General features: G+C 43.5%; 1 protein-coding gene across 5 annotated transcripts in view; it reads right to left on the minus strand.

Moving 5' to 3' along the window:
• The window catches only part of THADA (THADA armadillo repeat containing), a 904,047-nt gene that overhangs the window by 617,332 nt on the left and 266,996 nt on the right, over positions 1–19,719 (minus strand). For all 5 annotated transcript variants that reach the window (XR_012244018.1, XM_073628459.1, XM_073628460.1 and 2 more), the window contains exons 24-25: positions 18,107–18,229; positions 5,056–5,178 (exon numbers count right to left, since the gene is read on the minus strand). Coding sequence is in view for 4 of the 5 variants with exons in the window: in XM_073628459.1 (XP_073484560.1) it covers positions 5,056–5,178; positions 18,107–18,229 (246 nt within the window). In the remaining variant the exon portion in view is untranslated. The remainder of the gene's footprint in view (positions 1–5,055; positions 5,179–18,106; positions 18,230–19,719) is intronic.

Here is a 19,719-nt window from a genome sequence, read left to right on the forward strand (position 1 = left end):
GGGGGGGCGACAATGGATTCCCTTAATTTGCATAGATTTCCTCTCACTTCCTGTTTGGCTATGGGGCAGTTAGTGAAGGAAAATCTCTACAATGGGACAGGGATGGGAAAAAATAAACTATCTTTCCGTGCTGCCCCAGGCCTGGGCCTTGTTGGCCTAGGCCAGGATACAGCTTTGCTGCCGGCAAGGGAGCTCTCCCGGCTGGCAGAACACAACGATTCATGCTAGCGGCTATATCTGCCAGCAGTAATCACATATAAGAAAAAAAAAATCAGAAAGGCTGGTTGTACATAAGTCGATTTATGGATCAACTTGGGTACAACCAGCCTGCGCATAGATGGTTCTAATCTCAGCCGATTCGGCAGGGACCGGCTGAAATTCGAACCATCTACGGCCGGCTTAAAGGGGTTGTAAAGGGTTGTGTTTTTTCACCTTAAAGTGGATGTAAACCCAATGTCATCCTTTCTAAACTACTTCCATAGGGGTTATCTATAAGGATATACATGCTATATACATATATTTACCTGTCAAATGTCTCCCCTCTGTCTGTTATGAGCCCCGAAAAACTGCAGATTCTGTGGGCGGGGTCTGTTGTCTGGAGCTCGGTGGGTGGAGTCGTGATGTCAGACTCCCCGCCCACCTCTACACTCCCCTTGTCAATATGCATTTTCTCCTGTGTATTTCTTACTTTGAACTTCTGCTATGATCTCTAACATCCAGTGAAAAGACAGGAAAGTAACCACATGATTTCAATATGCCAAATCATGCTGAGGTGTGGAACAGCCAATCCTTGCAGAGCTGCTGAAGAAAAGAGTGGGAGGGAATTTAAAAATAATGCCTGTCTTAGGCTAGTGCACGAAATATGTAAATCACCTGTCACTCACAGCAAGGGGGAGGATTTGACAACGTTTTTCTCAGTTTGTCAAGATTTTTCTCACTGAACAATAAAAGAGGATTGCTGTGGCAAGACTGGGCTCAAATGATAGGAAATCTTATACTCTACAGTATAAAAAAAAAAAAAAAAAAAAAAATTTCAGGTTTACATCCACTTTAATGCATCCTATACATTAAAGTGAAAAAACACCTGGCAGTCACCGGCCCCCTAGCCCCCCCACGTTTTACTTACGTGAGCCCCGAATTTCCATTGGCGCTTCCCCGCCTTCCCTCTCTCCACTGGCTCCCGTCTCTTGATTGGATAGATTGATAGCAGCACAGCCATTGGCTCCCGCTGCTGTCAATCAAATCCAATGATGCGGGCGCCAGGGGGTGGGGCCGAGACTGGCATTCGTGTCTGTGGACGCAACTGCTGGACTCGGGAGCGCTCCCACAAGGTAACCCCCTCAGGAGAGCGCTTCTCCAAGGGGGTTAACTAATGCAGGAAGGAGCCACAAAAGCCGCCGAGGGACCCCAGAAGACGATGTTCGGGGGCCACTCTGTGCAAAACGAGCTGCTCAGTGGAGGTAAGTTTGACATGTTTGTTATTTTAGAAAAAAATGTAAATGATCCTTTAGTATCACTTTAAGTGACTCGAAGTACTAAAGCAAAAGGGTCAGTAAGACAGTCAGACAATACTTCACATATAACAGGAAAGTAACAAGCCTAGAGAAAGAACTTCGATAAAAATACTCTAACCTTTTGGACATATCTGCAAATACACAATTTTACCCAAAACAACAAAACGTAAGGATCTAATGTCAAGATCCCTCACAAATTTTGAACAACTATGCTATGACCAAAAACCAATACGAAAGGCAACCTCAATATCTTATAATTGGATTTCTCAGCCAACCTCCGACTCAATCTGGGAAGAGAAGCTCCAAATCCAAATTTCAGACGAACAACGGGAAAAAGCCTTCGGTCTTTATCCACAAATGTTCTCCGAGTACTAGAATTAAAGAAATGTTGTATAAAATTTGATTTGTATTGTTAGACCCCTTTCACACTGGGGTGGTTTGCAGGCGTTATTGTGCTAAAAATACCGCCTGCAAACCGACCCAAAACAGCCGCTGCTGTTTGTTCAGTGTGAAAGCCCGAGGGCTTTCACACTGAAGCGGTGCGCTGGCAGGAGAAGAAAAAAACTCCTGCAAGCCGCATCTTTGGAGCGGTGAAGGAGCGGTGTAATCACCGCTCCTGCCCATTGAAATCAATGGGGCAGCGCGGCTATACCGCGGCAATAGCCGCGCTATGCGAGCGGATTTAACCCTTTTTTGGCTGCCAGCGGGGGTTAAAACCGCACCGCTAGCGGCCGAATACAGCCGCAAAAACGAATAGAAAATAGAATAAAAATAGCGCTGTTTTACCGCCGACGCCCCCACCGCCCCAGTGTGAAAGGGGCCTAAGTGTAATGTCTGCCCTCATGTTGTAAAGCGCTGCGCAAACTGTTGGCGCTATATAAATCCTGTATAATAATAATAATAAAATACGTACTCAATGGTACACCACCCCAGCTAAAAATAAAAAGTTGGTCTCCTCAAGAGTCGGACATCTGCTGGAGATGCAGCAAAAGTAAAGGAACCTTTCTACATATCTGGTGGTCCTGCAAGCAGATCCAAACATTCTGGAATCAGATCAAAACATGGATAACACACATTACCAACACGCAACTCAAACTTGATACAGCCTGCTGTCTTGTACATGTGAACAATTTCACTTACAGAAAGTATAAAAACGCTCTGTCACGTCACCTTCTAAATGCAGCCAAAGCACTAATACCACCATTATGGAAAACAAGAGAAACACCATCTATAAAAGATTGGCTCCTAAAAGTCAACTCTATTTACCAGATGGAAGTAACAATTGCCATTAAAAGAGAAAACACAACTCAATTCCATAAAATATGGAGGCTTTGGAACACATTCACACTATCTGAACCCTACAAGAATAGAGGCTAAAGCCTCATACACACGATCGGACTTCAAAACAAACTTTTCCGTGGATTCCTGTCCAAAGGGCGTTGGCCATGACTTGGCATGCATACACACGGCAGGACTTTTCCAGCCAACTTTCACTAAATCACGTGGTTTTCAGCTCTTTACCGCCACCTCTTGGTCAACTTCTGTATTGTTGTCTAATCTTTTGCATTGGTTCTGAGAATGAGTGTTTGTACTTTGGACTAAAGTCCGATGGACTTGTGTACACACGATAGGATTTTGCACCATAGGACTTTTGTTACTGGAAAGTTTGTCTGCTTGCACAGCGAACATTTGTCCAATGAAAACCGAAAAAGTTTGTCTGATGGAGCGGACACACGGTCGGATTTTTCCTTAAAACAGGTAATCTGCATGTTTGTTGTCAAAAAGTCCATGTGTATGGGCCTTTAGAAGTACATTTTAAGCCACCAAATAATAGACTAAACCTAACATGAAAACTTTATCCAAACATATGATGTCACTTGAAGTATGTCTGTCAGAAAAGTATTATTGCTCCTCCTCTCGGGGTACCATTACCACTATTACTTAAATTACCATTAAAACTCTCCCAGTCCACATTTCACTGAGATCTTACCTAGGATAATGTTCAAATGATCTATTAATTCACTAACCACACGTTTACTTTTCCTGTATGATTTACATGTCCAATTGAAATATGCAATGTTGAACACCAATATAGCCAGTACTATACATATCATTGTTTATACATACTGTTTATACCAATCTTTTGATATTAATGTAGAATGTTAATTTCATTGTATTTTCACATTTATAAAATAAACCTTTATTGAGTAAAAAAGGAAAGTAAAGCCAAATAAAGCAGATGCAGCAACGTGCTATATAGCCCACAATGCTGAAGTATAATGAATGATTGAGAAGACACAGCTAAGTGATTCACTGAAGTGAACGGCTTATTAACGATCTTCTGACATGCAACAATAGATAACGTGCAGTTTTCATTCCAACACAACTTATCAACATCTGACTTGTTTTAGGTTTATAGCCACATATTTATCAAAGGAAAGAAGAATGAGTGAAACCTTTACTGTAAGGGCTCAGCATGCTTACTAAGGAACCAAATGTGGCCAAAAACCACGTATGTAAAGGAGAAATTTAAAGATACACTATATTACCAAAAGTATTGGGACTCCTGCCTTTACACACGAACTTTAATGCCATCATAGTCTTAGTCCGTAGGGTTCAATATTGAGTTGGCCCACCCTTTGCAGCTATAACAGCTTCAATTTTTCTGAGAAGGTTGTCCACAAGGTTTAGAAGTGTGTCTATGGGAATGTTTGCCCATTCTTCCAGAAGCACATTTGTGAGGTCAGGCACTGACGAGAAGGCCTGGCTCACAGTCTCCACTATAATTCATCCCAAAGGTGTTCTATCAGGTTGAGGTCAGGACTCTGTACAGGCCAGTCAAGTTCCTCCACCCCAAACTCGCTCATCCATGCCTTACTGGACCTTGTTTTGTGCACTGGTCCAAATCATTGGGTGGAGGGAGGATTATGGTGTGGCGGTGTTTTTCATGGGATTAGCTTGGCCCCTTAGTTCCAGTGAAGGGAACTTTAAGGAGTCAGCATACCTTGATATTGAGGACAATTTCATGCTCCCAACTTTGTGGGAACAGTTTGGGGATGGCCCCTTCCTGTTCCAACATGACGGTGCACCAGTGCACAAAGCAAGGTCCATAAACACATCGATGAGCGAGTCTGGGGTGGAGGAACTTGACTGACCTGACCTCAACCCGATAGAACACCTTTGGGACGAATTAGAGCGGAGACTGCGAGCCAGGCCTTCTCGTCCACCTCACAAATGTGCTTCTGGAAGAATGGTCAAACATTCCCATAGACACACTCCTAAACCTTGTGGACAACCTTCCCAGAAGAGTTGAAGCTGTTATAGCGGCAAAGGGTGAACCCTATGTACTAAGACTGGAAAATAGTGTATATAAGATTTATGTGAATTCATTATGGCAAATAACACTTCTCTGTTTATTATCATGTTCAATCAAAAAGTTGCTTCAATCTATTGGAAAAAAAGCACTTGGAAAAAGATTTGCTTGTGTTTAATTTCCTTCCTTTTTTTTATAAACATACTAAATAACAGAAATGTTGCTTACGGCCCAAATTGGAGAGGTAAATCCAAGGATTGCAGCTTGTGTTCCTTCTCCTACATAAGGAATGACGTTTTCCCCAAGGCGAGTATCCCGGAAAATAGCTCTTAAAATATTTAAAGCGTGGACCTAAGAGGATAAAAAAAATAAAGAAAAATAGTTATGGTAGTAATAAGTTATCCCGTGTTCTCAAATCAGTCCTTAGGGGACACCAATAGTATGTTTTCCAAGTCTGAAATCCAACTGACAATTAGGAGAATTGCATGGGTGCCACTGCTGACCTTCTCCTGAAAGGTATAGCTACTTGGCTCATGTTGGTCCTGTGGCTTCAACACTTTTCTTTAAATGGTGTTCTGATTTTACGGACTCCATGCTTGTTTCAGACCAATGTTACCAAAGCCAGAGAATCTGCATGACATTAAGGCAGCCAGCATTTTTAGAGGGAGAGGTCAGCAATGGCAGCTTCCATGTTTCTCTAATGACAGATTACTTCATTCGGAAATGTTGCATATTTGTAGGACTCAACCCTGCAATACAGACCCACATGCTCAGCTTGCAAGATTTCCAAAAAAACACCAATCTTCCCTTTTTCTGGGAATAAGAAGTAAAAAAAAATTAGGGGAGGGGTCTTTGTCATGCAGCAGATCCAGGAAGGACCTCAATTTATTTCCACTGACACATATCAGGTTCAGTGGTACGGATACAATCGAGGACTGCTTGGAGAAAAAAAAAAATGTAAAAAATATAGAGGTTGGCAGTAGCCATTAAAACTTCCTTAAAAGAGAAGTATGGGAATTACTTTTTTCAAGAGTCATACTTACCTAGATGGATGCAGCATCGGTCTCCTGCCAGCTCTAAGACTGAGAACTGAGTGATCAAACACAGATGATCGCTCGGTTCTCAGAGCTCCGTGAGAAGAGAGCTGGTGACTGTTCATCACTGTCTGCTCTGCACCCCCCCCCCCCCACCGCTCACTAGAGCACTGAGGAGGGGCATCAGGAGCGGCTGGCTCAGGCTCTCAGTGGCTCGCTGAGAGCCTGAGCAAGGTGCCGGTCCAGGGTTGTGGGTGGATCCCGACCAATTTGTCACAATCTTTCCACAGCCTGGACTGGCTCTGTGACGTGAGCTGACAGCAGGCTTCAGCCCACTGTCTGCTGAAAACGAATCACAGAAATGCAGAACGAACTGCACTCCTGTGGTTCACAGGAGGACAGCCAAATGAGCTTTGGCTGTACCTCTCCTTTAAGATGAGTTTTGTTTGTACTAAACTTTCTTTTTAAGGGTCCATTGACACCAGTCAGTGGCTGGTGTGCAGGGTGGTCCCGGCCGGTATCACCGCTCTGTACCACAGTGTTTTTGTCTTTAACAAACTTTATTAAAATGTCACACAGAGTTCAATTTGCCACCGCAATCACGCTGTGCTGAGGTGCACTGGAAAAAAAGTAATGCATGCACTATTCTTTTTCAGTGCACTGTGCCCACAAACCAGTGGGGTGATCTGGGCACACAGGAGACAAGACATTTTACCTTGTCACGCAGTGGGACTGTGCTGGAATAACTGCAGTCCCAACGCATATGTTATGAATAAAGCTAAACTCTGGGTGAAAATAGCAAAAACCCCATAAACTTTTTATGTAATAATCTAAAACAATTAATATATTTTGAAATGCTGCCATTATTAATACCCAACATATGTTTTTATTAGCTTCATATAATCCCCTGTTGACCAGGCCTAGGAGGGTGAAAGTAAGCACTCAAGCTCAATGCCCTAGTGCCAAATATGTGCCTTGGGAGCTGCATACAGCCCTTTGGCATATTTATGTGGCCCTTGGGGCCCCTTTGACACTGTGTTTCCCTATTCCCCTGGAATAGCAGTGATTTCTAGCAGCCTTGTGTAATGTCTCCAGTCTTCAACAATTCCAACAGCACGTTCAGTCTCCTCTGACAATCTCTTGTATCATGTCCACAATCTCCGACCATCTCTTATATCATGTCCACAATCTCTGACCATCTCTTGTATCATGTCCACAATCTCTGACCATCTCTTGTATCATGTCCACAATCTCTGACCATCTCTTCTATTATGTCCACAATCTCTGACCATATCTTCTATTATGTCCATAATCTCTGACCATCTCTTCTATTATGTCCACAATCTCTGACCATCTCTTCTATTATGTCCACAATCTCTGACCATCTCTTCTATTATGTCCACAATCTCTGACCATCTCTTCTATTATGTCCACAATCTCTGACCATCTCTTCTATCATGTCCACAATCTCTGACCATCTCTTCTATCATGTCCACAATCTCTGACATCTCCTGTATTATGTCCACAGTCTCTGACCATCTCTTGAATAATGCCTCTGATAATAAATATCCACTAAATGTTAGGTCACCCTTAATGTTTATCATTTTATTATGAAAATTTAAAATTAAAAAAATAAATAAATTCATGTTGCCCTTTGTTGATGTCGGGGGCTGCACGTATATCAAGAAAGTTAACCACTACTGCTCTACAGTGCCTTGAAAAAGAATTCATTCCCTTTGAAATTTTCCAAATTTTGTAGAGTTACAATCAAAAATGTAAATTTATTTTTTGGGGATTTTATGCATTAGACCAGGGGTGGACAGATGCGGCCCTTTACTTGCCTTTATCCGACCCTTGGGGTACTATTTATCCTCCTGATACAAGACACTATTCTGCCAAATGACACCAACAATAGGGCATATATCCTGCCACTGACACCGACAATGGGGCATATTTCTCGAATACCAAAGATACTGATGCCAGAAAAATGATATTCCTGCTGGCCACAGTCCGGCTCCCCCTAGGGTCTGAAGCACAGTAAAGTGGCCCTTTGTTTAGAAAGATTGGAGACCCCTTTGTTAGACCAACACAGAGTGGCACATAATTGTGAAGTGGAAGAAAATGATAAATGGTTTTCAAATTTTTTACAAATATAATATCTGAAAAGTGTGGCGTGCATCCCCCTTTAATACCCCTAAATAAAATCTAGGGGAACCAATTGCCTTAAGAAGTCATCTAATTAGTAAATAGAGCCCACCTGTGTGTAATTTAAGCTCCGTATAAATAAAGCTGTTCCGTGATCCATTCAGACGTTAGAAAATCTTAGTGAACAAACAGCATCATGAAGGCCAAGGAACACACCAGACAGCTCAGGAATAACATTGTGGAGAAGTTTAAAGCAGGATTAGGTTATAAGAAAATATCCCAAGCTTTGAACATCTCACGGAGCACTGTTCAATCCATCATCCCAAAATGGAAGAGTCTGGCGCAACTGCAAACCTACCAAGACATGGCCGTCCACCTAAACTGACAGGCCGGGCAAGGAGAGCATTAATCAGAGAAGCAGCCAAGTGGCCCATGGTAACTCTGGAGGAGCTGTAGAGATCCACAGTTCAGGTGGGAGAATCTGTCCACAGGTCAACTATTAGTCGTGAACTCCACAAATCTGGCCTTTATGGAAGAGTGGCAAGAAGAAAGTAATTGCTGAAAGAAAGCCATAAGAAGTCCCGTTTTCAGTTTGTGAGAAGCCATGTGGGGGACACAGCAAACATGTGGAAGAAGGTGCTCTGGTCAGATGAGACCAAAATTGAACTTTTTGGCCTAAAAGCAAAACGCTATGTGTGGTGGAAAACTAACACTTCACAACACTCTGAACACACCATCCCTACCATGAAACATGGAGGCAGCATCATGTTGTGGGGATGCTTTTCCTTCCAGCAGGACAACGACCCTAAACATACAGCCAGAGCTACAATGGAATCGTTTAGATCAAAGTATATTCATGTATTAGAATGGCCCAGTCAAAGTCCAGACCTAAAAACAATTGAGAATCTGTGGCAAGACTTGAAAATTGCTGTTCACAGAAGCTCCCCATCCAATCTGACAGAGCTTGAGCTATTTTGCATTGAAGAATGGGCAAAAATGTCACTCTCTAAGGCCCCTTTCACACTGGGGCGGTGGGGGCGTCGGCGGTACAACAGCGCTATTTTTAGCGCTGCTGTACCGTCGTTCTTGCAGCGGTATTCGGCCGCTAGCGGTGCGGTTTTAACCCCCGCTGGCGGCCGAAAAAGGGTTAAAATCCCTCGTACAGCGCGGCTATAGCCGCGGTATTGCCGCGGTATAGCCGCGCTGTCCCACTGATTTCAATGGGCAGGAGCGGTGAATACACCGCTCCTTCACCGCTCCAAAGAAGCGGTTTGCAGGACTTTTTTCACCGTCCTGCCAGCGCACCACTTCAGTGTGAAAGCCTATTGACTCAGGGGGGCGGAATACAAAAGCACACCACACTTTTCACACATTTTGAAAACCATTTATCATTTTCCTTCCACTTCACAATTATTTTCCACTTTGTGTTGGTCTATCAGATAAAATCCCAATAAAATACATTTACGTTTTTTGGTTGTAAAATGACAAAATGTGGAAAATGTCAAAGTGTATGAATACTTTTTCAAGGTACTGTATGCTTTGCACAGTGCTGTCAGCCTAACACTAGGATCTTGCAAAGATGTAAACCAAAGTTTAGACATATTTGTAATTAATATAATTGAGACCCTGAAGTTATAATTTAAAAAAAACACATTACGTTTCCCTCTAGACATCTGAAGAAGAATTAATATGCTACAGATATAAGTAGGAACAAATAAATGCTCCGCGTACGCAAGAAACCTAGCATAATCAGCAACTGTTTTTGGTTAAAAGCACATATGTGCATCTTTTCCTGCTTAAATCATAGCTTGGATCCCGGCCACATAGCTTGTTAATAAATAATAGCTCACCTTCAACTCATAATCTATTACTGCCTTATTAGAGCAACCTCATCATTATCTAACATACCACTTCACCTGCGAGCATAAAATATACATTCATTTTATTAACATAAATCAGTCTTGCATCCCAAAAGTGCTGTCAGACACATTAAAAGTCAAACCAAAGTGCCTCGGGTGGTTCTGGGAAATCTCCCGGGCTTTCTTGTTTTAAAAAAAAAAAAAAAGAGAGAGAGAGAAACAAAAAAAAAAAAAAAACGTGACAGATATTTATCTAGATCTTAAACAAGTCTCAATAGAGGATTGTGCCGCCAAAAAAAAAAAAAAAAAAAAGAGAGAGAACTGGAAAAGAATATAACAGATGTAGAAGTAACTGATCAAACATGCTCAGAGCATACATACACAAGAGTATATACATCATAAAGCTTTGGAATCTCAGTGATAAAAGTCTGAAATATATTTTAGCTCTGGCTGTGGTCCACAGAAAGGGAGATCTTGCTTCAAGATGCTTGTATAGATTAGCATGATGATGAGGCTGTGCGTTCCGCTTTGCGGCGTATCGGGACAGTCAAATGGAATTACAGATTTCTTTTATATAAAAGAGCGACGAACGACACAATAATTAAGTTTAAACTTTCAAAATCTGCCTGAACTGAAGTTAAAGTAGAACTATAGGAAAAACTTTTTTTTTTTTTCCCCTCTTTGGACAGAGTAATGTCCCGTACACACGATCAGAAAATCGTACGAAAAATGCCGCTTTTGAAGCAATCGTACGATAATCGGATCGTTAGTAGGGAGCTTTCAAGAGCCGATCATGACAGTTCATCTGATATTATTCTATCGGACGATGCCAGATCGTACGATTTTCGTTTAATCAGTACAGCTATCGTTTGAAAATGCAATACATATGCATTACAACACATGACATCACTTCCAAATTTTTTTTTCTGTCGTACGGGAATTTTCATGACTTTAGTAAAGTCATCAGGTTCAATCTGAGATTAGCATGCAAAAAAAAAAAACGGATGATCATTCGTCCGATAATCTCATTGTGTGTACGGGGCATAAGGGACGGTTGTAACCGCTGTGAGATTTTATTTCGCCACCTGTGTTCCATTGCAGAGATTTTCCTTCACTTCCTGTCCCATAGCCAAACAGGAAGTGAGAATAGATCCCTGCAAATTAAGGAAATTCCTTGGGGACCCCCAGGTCATCAGAACCAGTGTCCACATTGGAAGATTTCCTCTCCATTACTTTTTGGGGGACAGCCCATAATTTGAAATATTCTTTTACTTTCAATGATAATGGTAAACTGGACAAATAGAGAGGGTGAATCTCCCTAACAAGGGCACAGACAGCAAAAAAAACAAAAAACTGACAAGCATTCTCATCTCTCTGAAAGTTTTGTCTTTAGTTATACACTTTATTACCAAAAGCATTGGGACACCTGCATTTATTTGCACATAAACTTTAATGGCATCCCTGTCTTCATCTGTAGGATTCAAAATTGAGTTGGCCCACCATTTGCAGCTATAACAGCTTCAACTCTTCCGGGAAGGCTGTCCACAAAGTTTAGGAGTGTGTGTATGGGAATGTTTGACCATTCTTCCAGAAGAGCATTTGTGAGGTCAGACACTGATGTGGACAAGAAGGGGTTGAGGTCAGGACTCTGTGCAGGCCAGTCAAGTTCCTCCACCCCAAACCCGCTCATCCATGCCTTTATGGACCTTGCCTTGTGCACCAGTGCGCAGTCATATTAGAACAGAAAGAGGTCAGCCCCAAACTGTTCCTACGAAGTTGGGAGCATGAAATTGTCCAAAATGTCTTGGTATGCTGATGCCTTAAGAGTTTCCTTCACTAGATCTAAGGGGCCAGGCCCAACCCCTGAAAAGCAACCCCACACCAAATTATTTGGACCAGTGCACAAAGCAAGGTCCATAAAGACATGGATGAGCGAGTACAGGGTGGAGGAACTTGACTGGCCTGCACAGAGTCCTGACCTCAACCCGATAGAACACCTTTGGGATAAATTAGAGCGGAGGCTGTGAGCCAGGTTTTCCCCGTCAACATCAGTGTCTGACTTCACAAATGCGCTTCTGGAAGAATGACCAAACATTCCCATAAACACACTCCTAATCCTTACCAGAAGAGCTGAAGCTGTTATAGCTGCAAAAGGTGGGCTAACTCAATATTGAACCCTACAGACTAATGCTGCGTACACACGGTTGGACTTTTCGACCGGACTGGTCCAAAAGACTTTCCAGCGTACTTTCGACGGACTTCCGATGGACTTTCTAACGAACGGACTTGCCTACACACGATCACACAAGTCCAACGGATTTGTACATGATGACGTACACCGGACTAAAATAAGGAAGTTGATAGCCAGTAGCCAATAGCTGCCCTAGCGTCAGTTTTTGTCCGTCGGACTAGCATACAGACGAGCGGATTTCTGGGTCCGGCGGAGTTACGATGTAAAGATTTGAAGCATGTTCCAAATCTAAAGTCCTTCAGATTTGCAACTGGAAAAGTCCGCTGAAGCCCACACACGATCGGATTGTCCGCCGGCTTTGGTCCGTCCGACCATGTGTACACGGCATAAGACTGGGATGCCATTAAAGTTCATGTGCGTGTAAAGGCAGGCGTCCCAATACTTTTGGTAATATAGTGTATATGAACTGAGATTACAGGATGACTGGACATTTTTATGAAAAAAATAGGCAAACCTTGTGCTGTACAATAATTATAAGCCCATGTGTTCTCCAGATGTTTTTGATGCCCTTTTTATGCATTTTCTTTTTATGCGTTGAGAATTTTTTTTTGTTTTGGCCAATGACAAGCATTATTTCCTGAGACATCACTGGGCGTTGCCTTTCTTCAGTTACCTGCTTCCTCTGTCTGTTTGCCTGGTTAGTTTAGAAGAGGGTATAACATCTCAATCATCAAATACTGTACAAGTACCTCCTATGCCATATGCTGAGGCTGCAATCTTTGTATTAAAGTGACACTAAAGCTTCGTTTTTTGTTTTTTTCAAATAACAAACATGTCATACTTACCTCCACTGTGCAGCTCGTTTTGCACAGAGTGGCCCCGAACGTCCTCTTCTGGGGACCCACGGCGGCTCCTCCCCGCTTTAGCTAATCCCCTAGGAGAAGCACTCTCCCCGCCCCCCGGGGTCATTGGATTTGATTGACAGCAGTGGGATCCAATGGCAGCGCTGCTATCAATCCATCCAATCAGGACCCAGACACCAGCTTTTGCTGGTGTGCTCGTCCCCGGGACGAGATAGAGGGGGTACAGGTAAGTAAAACGGGGGCTCGGGGGGACTGCAGTATTACAGGAAGTTTTTATTCTATGCATTGAGGTGAAAAAACCTCAAAGGTTTACAATCCCTTTAAGTGTTGGGGGGGATCATAGAGCAATTGCCTAGTTCTAACCAGGCAGATGAAGCCCTCAGCATGCAGAATTCTATGGTCTTCTCTCCATTTCCTCTGCAGCCTGTGTAGAGAAGATGTTGCCAGGGAGAAATCCCTATTATGGCAAAAAACACACCAAAAACACATCTATAAGATGCGTTTTTGGTGCAATTATTTTAAATTCTATAGGGCCATAATTGCACCAAGTCACACAAAAAAGAAAAAAAAACTGATAGGGCCGAAACTTGATCTCTAATTATACTTAAAGCCAATTTGATTTCCACAGCTGACTGTAGAAAAGAGAGAATTCTCCCAATCACATATTTCATAGGATGCCATTTTTTGGTTTCACATCAAGCAATATAAGTCTTCCAGACCTTATGATAGATCTTCCTAGTGACAGCTTTTCTTGCATTCACTAGGGTAGACACCACTGGTCCCGAGATACCACGGTCCTTTAACACCCTGGCTTCAATAGCCATGCAGTCAAATTTAGAGATTGTAAATTGGGGTGGAATATAGGACCTTGAGACAGTAGATCAGGGCTGTGGAAGCATCCATGGCCCGTCTATTGTCAGTCTCACAATCCCTGGGAACCAGGGCCTTTTGGGCCAGGCTGATGCCACCAGAATGACTGGAACTCCCTCTCTCCAAATCCTGCGCAACAAATGTGGAAGGAGAGGGATCGGAGGGAAAGCATAAACCAGGGAGTACTGGCTCCATGGAACTATCAGAGCATCTGCTCCGATTGCCAGAGGATCTCTTGTTTGGGACACAAACTGCTGTAGCTTGTTGAACCTGGATGCCAGTAGGTCAACCTCTTGCCACCCCCAACATTGGCAAATTTCTTGAAACACCCCTGGGTGTAGGGACCATTCCCCCGGGCAGATCTGCTGGCGGCTGAAATAATCTGCCTTCCAGTTCTCTACTCCTGGGATATGGACTGCCAATAGAATCGGCACATGTCCCTCTACCCAGACTAGTATGTGGTTCATATACTTAGAGCTGAACGACTCCTGATACTGCCTTGGTGGTTTATATAGGCCACTGCAGTGGCATTGTCAGATTGAACCCTGATAGGGCAGTCCTGAAGCTCCACTGTCCAGGACCATAGGGCCAGTTGTACTGCCCGTAATTCCAGGACATTGATGGGCAGGATCTGTTCTGTTCTTGACCATTTTCCCTGAGCTGTGAGCCCTTCTAGGGTTGCTCCCCAGCCTGAGAGACTGGCATCTGTAGTCAGTACTCTCCAAGTTACCGGGAGGAAGGATCTTCCCTTTCACAGGTTCTGATCCTGCAACCACCAGTTTAGGCTTAAGTGTGCCCGAGGAGATAAAAACATTGGATAATCCAGGGCTTGTCCTCTCCTGTTCCAAGCCAACAAGATGTCTTGTTGTAGAGGCCTGGAATGGAAATGGGCATAGGGCACCACCTCAAAGGAGAATACTATCCTCCATAGAAGACTCCTACAGAGCCGAATGGAGGGTTGTCTGGTGCCCCTTATCTGACGCACCTGTTCTTTCAGGGCACAGATCCTTGTAGGTGGCAAGAATACTCTTGCTTGGACCGTATCTAGGATCAGACCTAAATACTTTAGACTTTGAGCTGGTCTCAAGGTTGACTTTTCAACCTCGTATTTATGATCCAGCCTAAGCTTTCCAAATACCACACTGTGCATCTTATGCTCTGTTCTAGAGCCTGTAGTGAGTGATCTCTGAGCAGGTCATCATCCAGATACCCGAGCACAAGATCCCTTGGGCCCTTAAAAGACCCAGTACTAGTGCTAGGACCTTTGTGCTGCAGCAAGCCTGAAGGGTAGAGCCACAAACTGAAAATGACGTTCCTCTATTGCAAATCACAGGAACCTCCGATGAGGTTGAAAGATAGGTACGTGTAAATACACGTACCGATGGAGGCTAGAAAGTCTCCCGTCTGGAGTGAGGCTACTACTGAGCGGATAGACTCCATCTGAAAGGACTGGATCAGTAGATATTGGTTCAGGGATCTTGGGTCCTAAATAGGCCTTGTGTCCCAGCTTGGTTTTTGAACTGTAAACTGATTCAAGTAAAACCCCGTGCCCTTTTCAGATACAGGAACCTCTACAATCACTCCTTGATGCACTTAATGATGTAGTGCCTGAAGCAATAAGAGGATCCGAGGGAACGCAGGATCTTAAAAACCTCTGAGGGGGAACCCCCCACAACTCCAGCTCGTAACAGTGGGATATAGTTGTTATAGTTATAGTAGAGGTGATCCACTCGTCCTGAATTATTGTTCTCCAAATGTCTGCAAAGTGCAGCAGCCTTCCCTCCACCTGATGGTGTGGGGGCATCCCCTCAAAAAGAGGGCTTGGTGCTGGGTTTAGAAGAATTTTGGACCCAGGGCTTTTTCTGGCCCTGGCCTTGCGGCTTGCCCCTGGCCCGAGCACCCTATTGGTGGCGAAACTGCTTTGGCACTGAGACATTTGAGGAAGCCACCCCTGAGGTTTTAAACGAGGGACTCCTGGTGCTTTTCTTCACCGGAAGTAGAGAACTCTTCCCTCTGGAAATCTTTTGGTTATATTTGTCTAAATGATCACCAAATAAACGTTCCCCATGAAAGGGGAAACCTTCCAATAACATCTTACAAGGAAGCTCAGCTGACCAGTTCTTACGTCACAAAAGTCTGCTCATATGTACAGACAAGAGAGCCAAACGAGAAACCTGCTGTATTGAATCCTTTAAGGCATCAACAGCAAAACACAGCGCTTGAGGAATATCTGCCTTATTTACAGTAAGATCATCCTCCTGGTTAGGCCTGTCAGGCCTCTGATCTGATCCCGTACAGACTGGCAGATACCAATTGCTGCAACAGCTGGCTGAATAGCTGAACTGGCCAAAGAAAAGGAAGCCTTTAATAATGACTCATATATCTTGTCAACAGGGTCTTTCAAGCCCTGTGCATTAACTACCGGACAAGTCAAGTTCTTGTTTAAGGAAGAGACTGCTGCATCTATGGCTGGCATGCTCCACTTCTTAATTAACTTTTCATCCATGGGATAGAAAAGGGAAAACCTCTTTACTGATTGCAAAGTTTTAGGTTTGACTTAGCTGGGGTTATTATGGACCTCTTCAGAAAGTTCACTGCTTCCTCTCAATGAGCATGGGTTTTCCTCTATGGGATTCTGGCAGAGGTATTGTCGGGTGTTATCCCATTTTGGCTGCAAAACTGGAAATACTTTAATCGGCATATAACACGCACCTTCATTTTAAGAAGGAAGTTTCAGGAAAAAAACGTAAAATTTAAATAAAGAACTTTAAAGCAAAATAAGGGTCAGTGCCTATAAATGCAGCCTTATTAGTGCCCATATGCAGCCTCACCAGTGCCCATCAAGGCAGCCCGATCAATGCCCATCTGCAGCCGCACAATTGCCCATCAATACAGCCTCATAATTGCCCATCAATGTAGCTTGATCAATGCCCATCTGCAGACTCACAATTGCCCATCAATGCAGCCTGATTAATTGCCATCTGCAGCCTCACAGGTGCCAACAATACAGCCTGATAAATGCACAACTGCAGCTTCACAGGTGCCATCAATGCAGCTTGATCAATGCCCATCTGCAGCCTCATAGGTGCCATTAATGCAGCTTGATCAATGCCCATCTGCAGCCTCATCTCAGATTACTGCTGCCTTGGAGGGGACAGGGAGGGGGTCAGGACAAGCACAGTCAGATTACATACAGCGAGAATCTCCTGTTTACTCAGCGGCCTCTTTAATACAAAGTCCCGCCTCCTGGACAGGTTTCTATGCTAGACAGAAAAGTCATCCAATGCCGGCCCAGGAGGTGGGACTTTCTATTACAGAGGCTGCCTAGTAAACAGGAGATTCTCGCTGTATGTAATCGGATGATGCTCATCCCGCCCCCTCCCTGTCCCCTCCGAGGCAGCCCAATTTGAAGTTTTGGCGTATAACACACACACACACTATTTGCATCTAATTTTCCAGGATGAAAAACTGTGTTATACGCCAATAAACACGGTAATTTAAATAAAACAGTCCAACAATCAACCTAAACATGCTGCAGGAGCATGCATATTTGCATCAACAAGAAGTAATCACTTGGCAAAACAAAACTCTATACCGGTCAAACAACTCCCCCCCAAAAAGTGTTTTCCTATAGAGGGGTAACAGGGGGGGTGCACAACGGCTGCAGTGTGCAGGTAGGAAGGTAGGAGCGATGTGCCCTGAAAAATCCATACGAGATGATAGCCTCCTACCCTTAGAAAGTTTGGGCAGGGGTTGTTGGCCAGTATACAACAATGGGTCACAGAATATCGACGTGAGCTAAAGAGAAGTTTTTATTTCTTCCTAAGTTGCTGCTAAAAAATGGTAATAACTTGTATTCCTTGTGTTTTGACAGGACTATAAAAACAGCTCCGAGAAAAATATCATGGTGGCCGTTTTAATACTTCTCTCCAAAATGTATGAACACATCAGAAAGCAAGATGACTACACAGCACATTAGAACTGGTTCTGTCTAGTCAATGCAGGGTTTAGCTGGATCCTATTAAACTAAAAGTGATGTCATACAGTACAAAATCACACAAGCCAGAAATTACACTACACCCTCTGTGGACCACATCCGGACTAGGCCCTGCCAGTTGGATGGCTCTGGTATAAAAATTAATTTTTCTGTCATTTCTGGACCTGATGCACTGACTTGAAGGAAAGGGTTTTCCTGTTGCTCTGTGATTTTGCACTGGATTGTCAGCAACTGTGGTAAAAGCTGTAAAAGTTGCATATAATGTCCTTTGTTGAAAGAGGTCTGCTGTGGCTGCTTAGCCTGTTTAATATCACTGTCACCTGCGGGATTGTGCTGTTATTTCCAGACAGGTCACCCGAAGGCATAGCCAAGTTTATTAATTCTTTCATAGTCATCTTCAAGAGACATGCTTTACTGTTCTTGGGTTCTGATGCCAACAAAGCCTGCGGAGAGAGAGAGAGAAAAAAAAAAAAGTATTATCTGTGCAGTCTTAATGGGTGCAGGTATATAAAGGATTCCAAATAAAAAAAATGTATTACATTATTTAAAGAATTACATGAAAAAAATCATATTTAACTCATAGTTAAAAGCACTACTTGCTACTAAAATCTATTTTTCAATGTGGTTAGTTCTTGGTTCAGTAGTTGTCCCATATTCTATGGATCTTCCGCACTATGGAAATACATTTTCAAAACCTAATAAATCTCTCTATAGCGTCTCAACATCACATCCTGACACATGCATGAACAATATGATGATCCACTCCCAGTGCAGGAAACACAAGCTGAAGATAGGAAATGTCAATCAACCCTGCTTCTCTTCTTTCACATTTCACCAGCATGTCTAGGCACTCCTATAATCACTCGCATCTGAAATTTTACCTGGGTTTTATCAGTTGATGGTGGGTATATAAAAGGCAACTAAAACATTTATTTTTGCTTTAGGTAGAGTGGGAAAGGGTTGGAATACCTCTCTGTCTACATTCTTGTTGAGAAGAACTCCCCTCACTTCCTGTCCTAATTAAGGATGAGCTCCGGCGTGTTCGCACAGCCCACGTGCAGAGCCCGCCAGGAAGTCGGTGCTGCGCTAATCACAGGCAGTGAGACATTTCCCGATCTCTGCAGCTGCGCATCGGGACAATGTTTCACTGCCTGTGATCAGCGCAGTGACGACTTCCTGGCGGGCTCTACATGTGGGCTGTGCGAACTCGTCGGAGCTCATCCTTAGTCCTAATATCAGCATTCAGTGAAACAGAAAGAAAATGGGAAATCTCTTCAATGGGGTACAGAGACAGTAAAAAAAAAACAACAACAAAAAAAAACACACCTTTTCTTGTACAGATGGTAAAGTTTAGAGTTTTTTTAATGTGGGTTCTTTTTGATATGACCCCCATTTCCTCGTTCCTTGTGCTGGTTTTTTAGGGCCGTCATTGTGACACAAAAGAGAAATTTCCTCTTTGGGAGCTTAATTCAGGTTGCACTGCTCATGTGGCTATGGGCTCAACATTTTGGGAGCTGGAATGACCAAAATTGGTTGTTAAGCCACTGATATAAAATTATCCCATCCCCTCTGTAATATAACAATAAGTGTCCCTGTGCCTGTGTTATATATAAAAAAAAAGTGCTCTGATCTGTACCTCACAGCGCTCACGTGATCCCTCAGTTCTCTCCTCCTGCCTGGCTGACAGCTCCAGCGGGCATGGGCTGAGCACTCCCGCTGACGTCAGCTGGGGAGGAGGGAAGATAGGAGAGAGTGATCGCCGGGAGCCACTGTGATATGCAGCAGGTACAGATCAGCATATTTTTTACATAACACAGGGACTTGGAAACTTATTGTTATATTACAGAGGGGATGGGAGGATTTTATATTAGATATGAGAGCAGCAGGAGCGGAGGGGGCGGGCACTGACACAAGAAGGCAGGCAGGGAGGGGG

Source organism: Aquarana catesbeiana, linkage group LG04 (genome assembly GCF_042186555.1).
Source record: "Aquarana catesbeiana isolate 2022-GZ linkage group LG04, ASM4218655v1, whole genome shotgun sequence".
NCBI lineage: Eukaryota > Metazoa > Chordata > Amphibia > Anura > Ranidae > Aquarana > Aquarana catesbeiana.